This window comes from Alexandromys fortis, unplaced genomic scaffold (assembly GCF_014885135.2).
Source record: "Alexandromys fortis isolate MF-2015 unplaced genomic scaffold, M_Fortis_MF-2015_v1.1 scaffold_141, whole genome shotgun sequence".
NCBI lineage: Eukaryota > Metazoa > Chordata > Mammalia > Rodentia > Cricetidae > Alexandromys > Alexandromys fortis.
Window position 1 is genome coordinate 660,805 of NW_026068060.1, and position 12,764 is coordinate 673,568.

General features: G+C 48.5%; 1 protein-coding gene across 1 annotated transcript in view; it reads left to right on the forward strand.

Moving 5' to 3' along the window:
- The window catches only part of Ptpn1 (protein tyrosine phosphatase non-receptor type 1), a 48,264-nt gene that overhangs the window by 22,687 nt on the left and 12,813 nt on the right, over window positions 1–12,764 (forward strand). Inside the window, exons 2-3 of the mRNA XM_050120140.1 lie at window positions 8,403–8,493; window positions 10,937–11,037. Coding sequence (XP_049976097.1) covers window positions 8,403–8,493; window positions 10,937–11,037 — 192 coding nt within the window. The remainder of the gene's footprint in view (window positions 1–8,402; window positions 8,494–10,936; window positions 11,038–12,764) is intronic.

The following is a 12,764-nucleotide window of genomic DNA, read 5'->3' on the forward strand; positions in this document are numbered from 1 at the left end:
GTTTCATTGAGCACCTGAAGCATGGCATTTAGTTAGTTTCCTACCATAGGGACAGGCGACTTGTCACTGGTCTTCTGCACAGCCACTTTCAAATTCATTACTTTAGATTTCACTAACCAGCCTTGACACCTCCCTTCCTACACTACATACTCGTGACTCGCTTTCTGCACAGCACAGCGAGTTTGTGGTCACAGATGGTTTATGCCCTCACTGAGAACACGGACCTTGGCAGAACCACCTGTCCCTTCAACACTTGACCCAAACTGAAGGCAGGGACAGAAATTGGTGGCAAGTTCATGACCCTCATGCACAGCTGCTTCAGTAAGCACAAGTGGCTGCAATTCACTGCTTTCTCAGAACAACCTGCAGGACGTCACAGTCCTCCTGTGGCAGTGTGTGTGGCATTAGTATTCCTGAATTCCTTTTCCACCCTGGGTTTTAGGAGTTCTTGGCTCTTGCCAAGGACTGTCATCTCAGGCTTTGGAGAGTGATGTGCATTTTCAGAGGATGTTCATGCCACAGGAGTTGAGAGGGCTGGGAGTGACCGGCTGGGGTCCAGCAGTGTGATAGTGGGTATTACTTCCTCTGGACTTTGGATTGTGGCATTGAGATGTGGAACAGCCCCTTAAGGAAGGGCCTGGCATCCTCCAGCTCTAGACAATTCTGCAGGTGATTACATGTTGCTAGCAAAGGCTTGCTGCCTGTCCCCATTGTAAAATAAATAAATATTTTATTTATGTGTATATATAGTATGCCATATAACATTGTTGTGTATACATTTGGTGTGTGCATGCGTGTGTGTGTGTGTGTGTGTGTTTCCAAGACAGGGTTTCTCTGTATAGCCTTGTCTGTTCTGTAACTTGCTTTGTATACCAGTCTGGCTTTGAACTCAAAAGGTTCCACCTGCCTCTGCCTCCTAAGGAATACCGTTGAGATAATATTTGACGTGGCGTGAACCAGAGCCACTCTGCCCATTCTTCCTCCAGGATTTAGGGTGGAGTAACTTTTCTTCAGCTTTCTACCTACTACTGTAGGCCTTGAAATTCTCTTTTCTTATCTGCATGTAGCACACACCTTTACTCCTATAGCACTCCAGGGGCAGAGGCAGCAGCTGCGCTGGGCCAGCCTGATCTACGTAGTGAGTTTCAGGCCAGTCAGGACTGCAGTGAAACCCTGCCTCAAAACACCCCTAGTTTTTTTCTTGACCTTTAAAAAAAATATGTATATGAGTGGTTTTCATATATATGCCTGTGTGCCACTTGGTGCAATGCCCTTGGTAGCCAGAAGAGTGAGTCAGACACCCTGTAACTGAATTTACAGACAGTTATGAGCCACCACGTGGGTGCTGAGAACCAAACTGGTTCCTCTGCAAGAACAAGAAACAGTGCTTTTAACCACTAAGCCATCACCCAACCTGCAAGACAGAGTCTTACTATGTAGCTCTGGCTCTCCTGGAACACTCTGTGTAGACCAGGCTGGCTGGCCTCAAGCTCACAGAAATCCTCCTGCCTTTGCCTTCTGAGTGCTGGGATTAAAGGCTATACCCAGCCCACATTTTCTTGAATTTTATTATCCCTAGTTTTCTTTATCTTTGGTTTACTAAAATGTTGAAAAAGTATGTTGAATTTAACATACTTTGTGGTTTGATTTGGTTTTTAAGACAGGATCCTTCTATGTAGCTCATAAACTTGGCATCCTTCTGTCTCCTTCTAATGTTGGGATTGATTACAGGTGTGCACACCATGCCTGGACCCACAGTCCTATTTTCCACCTAGAAGTGAAAGCTTACCTCCACCTCTTCATGCAGGACTGAGCAGCTGAGGTCTAATGATGCTGCTCCAAGTCTGGGTACAGTGTCCGGATGAGTCGAGGCCTGTGTAAGCCTCACTCTTGCCTCCTCGCTTGGGAAGTCACACAGCTTCTCTGCCTCCCCTTGTGATTTTATTTTTGTGACTTGACAGATCCATCCCTCCCAGTGCTTTGAGCGTTGCTATTCCTTCCTCTCTGTCCCTCCTTCATCCTGGTTCCTCTCATGGCAGGTAGAAGTGTATGGCATCTAGAAGAAACTCTGCAAACTCATTTGACCAGTGGTGGTAGTGCATGTGCCTTTCTTTCTCTTGGTTCTCGTTAGCTTCCCACAGCTTTCCAAGTACTTGGGAAAGTCTTAACCAAAACCATTTCATTGTAATGAGCTGTTTTCTGCTCATTCATACTCCTAAATGTACGGGAAGCATCCTTCCCTTGTGTAAGGAGAGCAGTATCATTTCAAGGCAGGGATTTCGCTGGTGTCATATGTTGCTTGTCCCCTGGGACCTTGAAAGGAGGAAACATGGTGGGCAGCCTGGTTCCTGCCAGGAAAGTTATGGACCTTGCTTTTGCAGATGCCTGCCAAGTCCTTGTTAGTCAACTGTCCCACTGTCCCCCGGCAAGCAGCCAGGAGCTGGGGTGAAGTTCTTACTGGCCTGATGGAAAGCAGAAGGTAAACAAAACAGAAGTGAAAGTCGATTTTTTTTTTTTTTTAGCTCATTCTTTTACGGGAACGGTTTTGTGGTTCTCAGCACTTCAGTAGATACTGGTTCCAATATGTTTGATTGACATAAATTACTGTAAGTCTGATTCATTTTCTCACTATTGATTTCTGCCCAAGGTGAAATTCATGACATTTAACAGAAAACACAAGTGATTTTTAAAAGATGCTTGTGTCAAGGACTGTAAAAATTAGGGTCAAAGTCGGGGACACTTGAGAGTCTAAGGCAGGCACATCATCCTAATTATTCATGTAATTCGTGTAAGGTAAGTGGCAGCTCCAGTGCCTGTGGCCTGCTGCATTGAATTCAGAAGAATGCTACTTCTAATTGCAGTGTAAGACCAAATTCATTTACCTGTATTAAGTCATTCTTTCCTAGTCACCCACTACAGGGCCTTGAACCAGACTGCCCCCCCCCCCAGGTGGCCTTCTCAAGGCTGTCATTCTCAGTGCTGAAACTACAGCCCTTAGGGACCAAGGAGTCATTGTTAATGAGATTATGAGATTGCGGACAGTGGCCTGTTCTTGTTAATGGCTCAGGGTCAGCAGCAGTGACAGAGGTCCCCGCTGGTATTTTAAGAGTTTGGTGTTTTAAACAGCTGTCCTAGCAGTAGGGCTGGGAAGTTCCTTCTAGGGGCTGCTCTGAAGCTGCTGCTGTTCTGCAGCTTTATCACTTTCTCTCTCTCTCTCTCTCTCTCTCTCTCTCTCTCTCTCTCTCTCTCTCTCTCACACACACACACACACACACACACACACACACAGAGGGGGGGGGGTCTGCTGCTCTTGCAGCCTGGGTACCTGCCCCTGTGGTCACTTTCAGCCTCCTAAGCCTTGACTGTTAGGAGATTCTTCATTTCCTGCCTTCTTTGTGGTCGTAAGGCCCACCATGGACTGTGTGGAACAGATTGTATCTGGCTGGAGCATCACTTGTCTGCTAGAGCTGGTCCTCTTCTGGAACTTTAGCAGGTCCACTTCAGATGGGTAGCCTGGGCTTTCATTTCTGCTGTATCTCAGCCTAGACTATCTGTGGTTTTTCTAAATATAATTAACTGGCTGGCGCTTCATGCTCAGAGCAGAGGGTGCTCAAAGAGAGAAATTGCCTGCTGGTCCCAGCAGAGTTCCCTTCTAGCTTAGTGAATGTCCACTGCCGCCCGTGTTCCTGTCTGGAGAGCTCTACAGCATGATTTGGTCTGCCTTCCCATGTCATTTCCACAACCTTTTGTTCTAACCCTGGTTCAGGGCTTGCTGGAACCTGTGCTTCCCTGCCTGGCATGTCTGTCCTTCCTCACTCTCTGCATTTGCTCTGGGAAGCCTTGGGGGCATAGGCTTTCTTTCTAGCATCTATTTTTATTCAATATGCTTATTTAAAATCACTCAGTGGTGAAGGGTGAGTACTGCAATTCCAGAGGATCCAGTTGGTTCCTAGCACCCACAGGGGTGAGACTTGAGCCACCTAAAAGTCCAGCTCCACAGGGATCTAACATACTCTTCTGATCTCTGTGAGCACCTGGATTCATACAGGACACACATAATTAGCATATATCTTTGAAATTTTTAAATCAAAACTGGCTTGGTGTTGATAGCTAATTGAGACTCTTACTGTTGAAGCACAGTAGTTTGTATTAAAATATAGTTGCATTAAGCTCATTACCTCTTGTATATTTGTTATGTGAATGTGTAAATAAGGTAGAAATATATTAAAAGTGTGTGTGTGTGTTACTGGGAATCAAGCCTGGGGCCTCAGGCGTACCCAGCAGGTGGCCATTTAACTACACCATTTCTTAAGTCTTTGCAGGAAGTTATGTTGTTAACTTCTGTGTGTGAAGACTGAAGCAGGCTGGGGGTGGAGCTGTTGGTGGAGTTGCTTAGCATCATGAGAGCTGGGCCCCATCCCCATCACCCCGTGTACCAGATGTGTTGGTACATCCTCCCAGGACTGGGAGAGACTGGGAAAATTAGTTCAAGGTTATCCTCTGCTTAAAAGGGAGTTTGAGGCTAGCCTGGACTATAAGTTTTGTTTTCCATTCAGAAGACAACCTCTGGTAATCTGGGTTTTGGTTATACTTTGTTCTATGTAAATTTTCTGTTTCAGTTATAATGAGACTTGGTTAATAAAATCTATTCTCTACTTGTTACTGTGAGGTACTTATACCCATCATAGGTGAGCTGGCCGGACATAAGCACCATCTCTCTGCCTCAGCCATGACTGCTCCTGGGTTCCAGGAAGTGCTTGCCTGTCAGTCACCACTGTCTGGTTTTTCTGCCCTTCCTTCAGTCTCTCATCTGACTATTTCTGAGAAACTATGGCTTCCCCCAGCACCTCAGATCAGACAGCCATTCAGAGAAAAGCCTAGATTGACCAGTGACAGAGACTTGGTTGTCTCTGGAGTTCTAATAGGTCACAGGTGCTGTTGGTGGCTTCCCTCTGTTAGACACATGGCACCTGTCGGGACACTTAATAAATAACCCTTCCTGCTGAAGTATGGGTGGTTTGTGTTTGTTTTTTTAATTTCTTGACATACTTTTCACCCCTCAGAGCTGCCTTCAAATCCCTCTCCGCCTCCTACTGACCTATCTTCCCAACAAGTCCCTTCTTCCATGTTTTGGGGTGTTGTTTTGTCTTTTGGTTTTGGTTTTGTTGTTCCTTGAGTTTAATTAGTGTTGCTTGCATGAGCTTGAGTGGGGGGGGGGTCACTTACTGGAATAAGTATCTTGTCAGTTGCTATACCACTGAAGAAATTTCTCTCTCTCTCTCTCTCTCTCTCTCTCTCTCTCTCTCTCTCTCTCTCTCTCTCTCTCTCTCTCTCTCTGGACAGCCCAAGCTGTCTTTGAACCCTCCATCCTCCTGCCTCAGCTTGCAAGTGTTGGGATTTCAGGTGTGTACTGGCTCACCCAGCTTCTCTGCTTTTACTCCCTGTGTTAGTAGCTAGTATGGTACTATCTTGTCAGGAGGCTGTGTATGACAATTGCAGAAACCAAACCAAGCCCCAGGAGCTTCATTCTGTGGCAGCTAAGATGGGTTTGATGGGGTGTTCTCGGATGCATGCTCCCTCTGGGGCATTTCCACCCTGTGCCGGGAAGCATGCTGGTATGGAGTCAAAAGCCGTCCATTTACGGCATTAGCACCGTCCTTTCAGTCAGTCAGCAGGTTATGTTGAGGGCCTGCCCTGACCCCTGCCTGGGGTTAGAGGTGAGGACTTCACTCTTTTAACAGATTCCTGACACTTTCAGGCAGACTCTGCTGCTCTTCCTCATGGCAGATAGTTGTAAGCAAATAATGCATTCTACCATGGAGCCAGAAGCACACATCCGCTGTGTGGCACAAGACAAATGGGTTAAAACCAGCACTGCTGTTCCACTTTGCTTGGTGCAACATGGAAGTATTTCTATGTGGTCAGACTGGCTTTTATGCCTATTTGCTTCCAAAAGAAGTAGGTGTTTCAAGTTAGGGCGTGTCAACTGTTCATCAAAATTAGAATTTCTGACCAATTGGATGTACAAGACACTTAAGTACTGGTGAAAATGAACTTCCCAAAATATAAAACTATTGTTCTGCTTATTTTTTGTTGTTTGTTTTGTTTTGAGACAGGTTTTATTATATAGACTAGGCTGGCCTCAAGTAGTTCACAACAGTTCGCCCACTCGCCAGAGTGCTGAGATTAAACTTAGTACTTACTATCTTTCTGATTCTTTTTTAATTTATTTATTCTTATCTTATATACATTGGAGTTTTGCCATGGGTGTTGGGTACCCTGGAACTGGAGTTACAGACAGTTGTTAGCTGCCATGTGGTTGCTGGGAATTGAACCCAGGTCCTCTGGAAGAGCAGTCAGTACTCTTAACCACTGGGCCATCTCTCCAGCCCTCTTTCTGATTCTTTAAGAGGGGATCTCACTCTATACTCAGGCTGATCTCAACAACAGTCTTGCCTCAGCCCCTGAGTGCTGGCATTACAGGTGTGCGTGGCCACCACAACTGGCACTTGGGCCTATTGTGCCCGAGTGGTTTAATGCTATCTTTGTGAGCAGTTCAGACTCTTGGTTCCAGGTTTTCATGGAGGCATCCAGCTGCGGGCCAGAGGCCTGCACTTGGGTCTGCAGACCTGCCGTGCTTGACTGTCAGCTAGACCCTAAAGAGTCTTATGTCTCAGTTGGAATCCCCTGTTGGCTGGATTCAGGTCTCACTTCCTCGGGTAGATTGATGTCACAGTTAGTGTGCTAGAGAAGGCAAGCCGTTGACACCGTTGTCTTGGTCATATTGGCAAGAGTCTGTCAGCCTTCAGTTTCCACGGAAGTTTCCTTTGCCATCATTTTCCATTTTGTTTCTTTCCCCCTCTTTTCTTGGTCTATTTCTCGTGCTGTGGAAAACCTGTTGGAAAAGGGGGTGTGACTGCTATCTTTGGCTGTCCTTTGAAAGGGGGATGGGAGGAGTTCCTTATCTTTTCAACTGAGCTTGTCATTTTTGCTATATTGTTGTACATTACAAAATACATTTTTATTTAGTATATATCATGGCATCCTGTTCTTAGGAGAGCTTACTGTTGTGTTTTGGTAGTATTTGTTCTCAGGCTTTCTGAACTCTGCAGTTCGTGTCCTCTGAAGGGCTCTTTCCCTGGCCCTTGCTTTCCTGTTAGATCTGCTATCAGGGGCATCTGTGTGAGTGAGAGTAGAGGCCCACTGACAGGCAGCTAGAGCCCTGAGCAAACAGGCACACCCGGATGCTGACATCCTTCGGTTCTTCCTGCTGTCTGGTCAGATCAGCTGAAGGCCTCCCACCAGGAAAGGAAATGGAGCTGCTGCAGCCCGGTGTGTGCATCTGAAAGAGGGCAGGGCCTGAGCTTGGGTGTGTACAGCTTACTTGTGCCTTGGATGGGCCGTTCGCTTTGCGCCATCCCACTTTAGCTAGTCTACAGACCTGATTGACTCTTCCCGAAGGTCATCCTTTGATTTCTGCAGAAGTGAGGGCTGGCAAAGCAGCTTGGAGGAAGGCGAGTTGTTTGGGGTGGCATCTAGCCCTGCTCAGAGGGGGCTTCACCCACCCCCCCACTGGGAGTCTCACCTTCCTTCCAAGGTGACAGCCATCTACAACCTTGCAAGTCTCCCGGGGACTGTGGAGCTGCCCTACTGCTGAGCTGTCTGATTTCCAGCTTGTAGACTGCTGTCCCTATGGTCTCTTCTCCTGTCCCCTTCTCACACTGGTAAAGTCTACCAACCCCAAGAGTTTAAACTGTTTGTAGACGTACAGTTTCATGGTGGTAGCACTTTCACAGTGCACATGCGCTTGTCATTGCTAATGAAAGCAGATTCCCCCCAGACTGCTCCCTGAGACTGGCGGCATCCCAGCAAGAACAGGGTGGGCCTGTGTGCAGTCTGATGAGCAGGAGGAAGCTGCTTCTGTTCATGCAGGGGCGTGTTTGCCTCCAAAGACAGCAGTTGGATGGTGGAGTGTTTATTGATGTGTTCCTTTCCAGAAGGTTCCAGTTGGAACTCCCAGGCCTGACATTCCAGCACTTCAAGATCTAGCCTGCCCACCACATCCTCCAGCCATCTGCCATTCTTCCCCGCTGCCCACTCACTGTTCCTGACATAAGCCCTCTGGCTTCTGCTAACAGGCCCTCCTAAGTAGCGCAGCCTTCTTCCTCTATGTCCCACCAGGCCTGGGCCTGCTCAGCGTGTTCTGTTCCTGTAACATTGGATGTAGTTGAGCATCATCGGTTTGGCCTGCCCACACTGCCAGGCCTCTTTGATGTCTGGAATGATGAGTCCTTAGTGCCCGGCTCATCTCTGGTGCTCCATTAACTCAGCCAGTGCCCAGCTCATGTCTGGATAAATTCCTGGTGTAGATTCCAAAAGAGAACTCTTTATCCTTTTTATAGGATATTCGACATGAAGCCAGTGACTTCCCATGCAGAGTGGCGAAACTTCCTAAGAACAAAAACCGGAACAGGTACCGGGATGTCAGCCCCTGTAAGTACTCACTGTTCCCACTGCCCCATCACACTTCCCAGTTACAGCTGCCACTGTCCCGGGTGGGGTAGAGGTTGTGACCTCATTGTCTCTTGTTGTAAGCACAGGAGACACAGTGTCATAGCTCGCTTTCACTGTTGCAGACACTGGGGCTCCAGTTTCTGGAAATCTGGTGGTTGAGAGCCCTTCTCTTTAGCTCTGTGTTGTGGTGAGTCATTTTCCTCCCCGAAGTGGAATGGCTTAGGCTTAGTGCACTGCCTCTTCGGGGTGACTCAGCAGCTGTGCCCCTGGCTCTTATAAGCCACAATGATGATCACAGGTACCAGATGGCCCTTCACTTTGACTGCTTAGGACGGGCAGTGCCCATTGGCCTGAGCCCGCCCTCTCTGCCTGGCTCCTGGTCTAGAAATACCTTCAGAGTAAATAACCAAATGTGTAAAGTGTGGAAAGCAAGAAAAGCCAAAACTGGATGCAGGATCTGAATCTGCCATTAGGACCCAGGGCTACTGACTCCGCTTGAGGTCTATAGACATTATTCCTCAATGAGGGTTGTGACTACTCAAATCTACATGGCTGCCAATCAAGTTCCTGGGAGACATAAAGTGGGTCTAGGGTTGGAACACAAAACTTGTGTCTCTTGGCCGGCCACCCTGGTGGCTCTGGTTGTCACTATGGGAGTCACACTCACCGTACAGGAGTGCGTGGAAGTGAAGCAGCAGTGTAAGCCACTAAGCCTAGTGCCCCTCAGGTGTGCATTTAGTAAACACGAGCCATTTGCAGCGCACTTGTAGGTCCCTAGGTGGAGGGTGACTGAGAACAAAGCGACACAGCAGAAACCCTTGCTGATGCTCTGGAGTCCTGGCTGACCATATCAGACTGTCCCCTCTCCCACTGCCAGGATGCCCTGGGATATCCACCAGTTGTCCTAGATGGGGGCCAGCACTGCAGTGTCCCCTTGCAGCACATGGAATCATTCTCAGCATTGCACCCCAAGCATATTCTTGTCTCTTTCTCCACATACTCTCATAGAAAAAAGATTTTCTGTTCATGTTTGGGGCAGGAAAGATGGTTCAAAGTGAAAAGAGACCTTTCCAGCTCAGAGTGCTGCTGGTACCATGGGCGTTGTGAGTGCAGATTCTGCGCACCCCCAGGCTCCTCTTTTTTTTACTAGCTTGTGTTCAGCAAGGAAGTTAACAAGATGAAGAGTTTGCCCGAGGCCAGCTGGTGTTGTTGGAGTCCTTGAGGTCATCAGTGCCTCTCACAAAGGTTTTATTGTTTATGTATTGAGAAGTAGGCTCATGCAACCCAGGACAGACTGAAACTTGCGGTGCCACCAAAGCCAGCCTTGAACTCATGATCCTTCTCCCCTCCTCCTGACCTCCAGGAAATGGCAGGTACAGCTGTCTTCCGAATAGAACCCCAGGCTGCTGTGCTCCCTTCCCCTCTAGGCTCAGGTGAAAGATGTAATTGACTCATCCCAACAGCTGCAGGGAAAGAATGGCAGCCCTTGGGAACCACTGCTTTGTGACAAAGTAGTGAAGGAAACAGAAATAAAAGCGCAGAGCTTTGTCAGGAGCCTGTGCAGAACTTCCCTAGTGAGTTTGTTCCTGGAATTACATCTGTGCACTTTTACTGTGAGAGAGCCTTTTACTTCATTAAATCGCCCCTTGCTTGAGACAGGGTCTCACTATGCAACTCTGACTTTCCTGGAGCTTACTGTGTAGACCAGGCTGGTCTTTAACTCCTGGGTGCTGGGATTAAAGATGTGTGCCACCACTGCCCAGTTTAAACCCCCTTGTCAGTGTCTCAGATCAAAACATCCAAAGGGTTTTTCGAGACAGGGTTCTGCTATAGTTTTAGAGCCTCTCCTGGAACTAGCTCTTGTAGACCAGGCAGGCTGGTCTCGAACTCAGAGATCCGCCTGCCTCTGCTTCCCAAGCGCTGGGATTAAAAGGTGCTACCACCACCCGGCCATCCAAAGGGTCTTGATTGCACATGGCTCACTGCTGCACATGAGGTGGATACTCTCTTCTCTGCAGTGTTTGAGACTTGGGCCAAGTCATCATGTTGGTGCCACCTGAGACATCTGTATGTGACAGCAAGCTGGGCAGCTCTTGGTGAACTACTTCCTCTTACAGCCTCGACTCTACCCTGGAAACCTGGGTCGAGCATTAGGAAGGGGATCCTTGACGTTTTCCTGTGATCTGTAGACTTGGGGGGGGGGGGGCTAGGATCTGCCTTCCCAGGAAGGGCATGGTCTGGGTTGATGGCTGTTCCTGTGGAATGTGACATTTCTGGTACTCAGAGATGACTAGTGTCACTTGAATAGGGAGGCCCCTACCAATGTGCATGCTCTTTAGACTATGGGTCCCTCTCTCTGCCTTCCTTTAGAATGTAGGCACTTGGACCCCAGGATTAACCCAGCTCTGCTTTTGTCTTTCAGTTGATCACAGTCGGATTAAATTGCACCAGGAAGATAATGACTACATCAATGCCAGTTTGATAAAAATGGAGGAAGCTCAGAGGAGCTATATTCTCACCCAGGTAACAGGCTGTCTGGACTGTGTTTTTCATGTTACCTCAAGAGCTTGAGAGTGCTGTTGTGTTCTCATCAGATGAGATCAACATGTCCTTGAGAAGTTCAGGGCTCTCATTGGCCAAAAAGCAGCAAGAAAAGAAGTGTGCTCCCTCAGATCATTGTGGGCACAGCGTCTGCCCTGGGCACTGTGAGGTGACACACTGAGCTGCCAGTGGTCTCCTAATGGGCAGGAGAAGACCTTAGACCTTGTGACCACAGAAGTGTGGACCTCGGCATTGAGTGCTTGTGGCAGCAACTAAGAGGGCTAGCAGTTGGCCAGGCACCTCTGTCCCAAGTGCCATTCAGTAGTCCTCTGGGCCACATTAGAGGATATGACATCTCTTAAAAGTCCCATAGCTCTGAGCTGATGGACTTCCTGTAATACACCTTACGGTGTGTGACCAGAAGACTGAATGTCTGGAAAGAGGATAAAAGCTTATTCTCAATCCTTGTCTTCAGTCTTAGCCTGTTACCAGCAGCGTGGTGTTGTTTATCTTAGTCTCCTGGGTCACTCCATACCACACACCCTGGGCTGTAGGGTATTTGAGCATGACCTCTGCCTGCTATGTGGAAATCAAATCCTAGTGAAGTCGGAAGCTCAGAGCCAGCACTCATCCATCACAACTCTTTTCCCTTTTTGTCCCAAGCCAGTTTGCCTGACCAAAAGCATCCCAGGTGTCCCTGTCCCGTCCAGTCCTCTCCCTGTTCTCTCACCCTGGCCAGTCAGTGTGTGTAGCGTCAGTGGGCTGTTTTCAGCTCTGTGGATGCAGGGCCAACCTGGATCCTTGTGCAGTGCAGAGGTTGAAGGACCTAGGTGGTCATCAGGTACCCTAGACATTCACCTGCCACCTGCTGGCTCTGCTATCTGAGGGAAAGTACGCTGTTGTCAGTGTCCTTGCCTCACACTTGCAGACAGAGCACTCAGGAAAGAATGAGAAGATGCCAGGTGCTGCCGTAGGGAAGAAAAACATGCTGGGATTTACAGGGTAATGGCTTGGATCAAAGTAGGTGAGAGCTGTTCTAGAAGAGGTTTCAGTCCAAAGATGTGGCCAGCCCTGGTGTGGGTTTTCCTGTCCCACAGGACTAAAGCGAGCTCCCAGTACACTGCCATTCTTCTATAGCCGTCCACTAGCACTAGGCGAGCTCGGTGCTCAGCAGGCACCAGCCATGCCCAGGTCTTCGACCCCTCAGGCCGCCTCTGAGATGGTTTGTGGACCACATCTGTCACTTTCCTTGGTCCCGCTCTCAAGGCTGTCAATGCTCAGACTCCCCCGTGCTAGCTTAAGAAGAGAGGCTGACTCTGCTCCATGTAGGTGCTGTGCGAGTCCTTCACCTACAGCACCACTGCAGTCTGTGAACAAGTGCTGCCTTTAATCAGTGGTCTCAGGCAGAGAGACTGGGGTGATCGCCTGACCTTAGAAGGTCACAGTGGAGGCCCTGCCCCATGCCGCCTCTCACCCACACAGGAGCTTTGTTTTCTACCCCCATGCTTTTAGGCAAGGAGCCCAGTAGAGCCCCTCAGCCACCATCCCAGACCAAAAGACATTCTGTGCTGAGGTGCAGAGGGGACCTTCACCGTATGATGGACTGGGTGACTGACCACAGAGCAGACAGCCTTGGCAGCCATTCTGCCTGAACCTCCAAACACTGTCCCTAGCTGACTGCATGTTGTGTTTGTGTGTCCAGTGTTGTA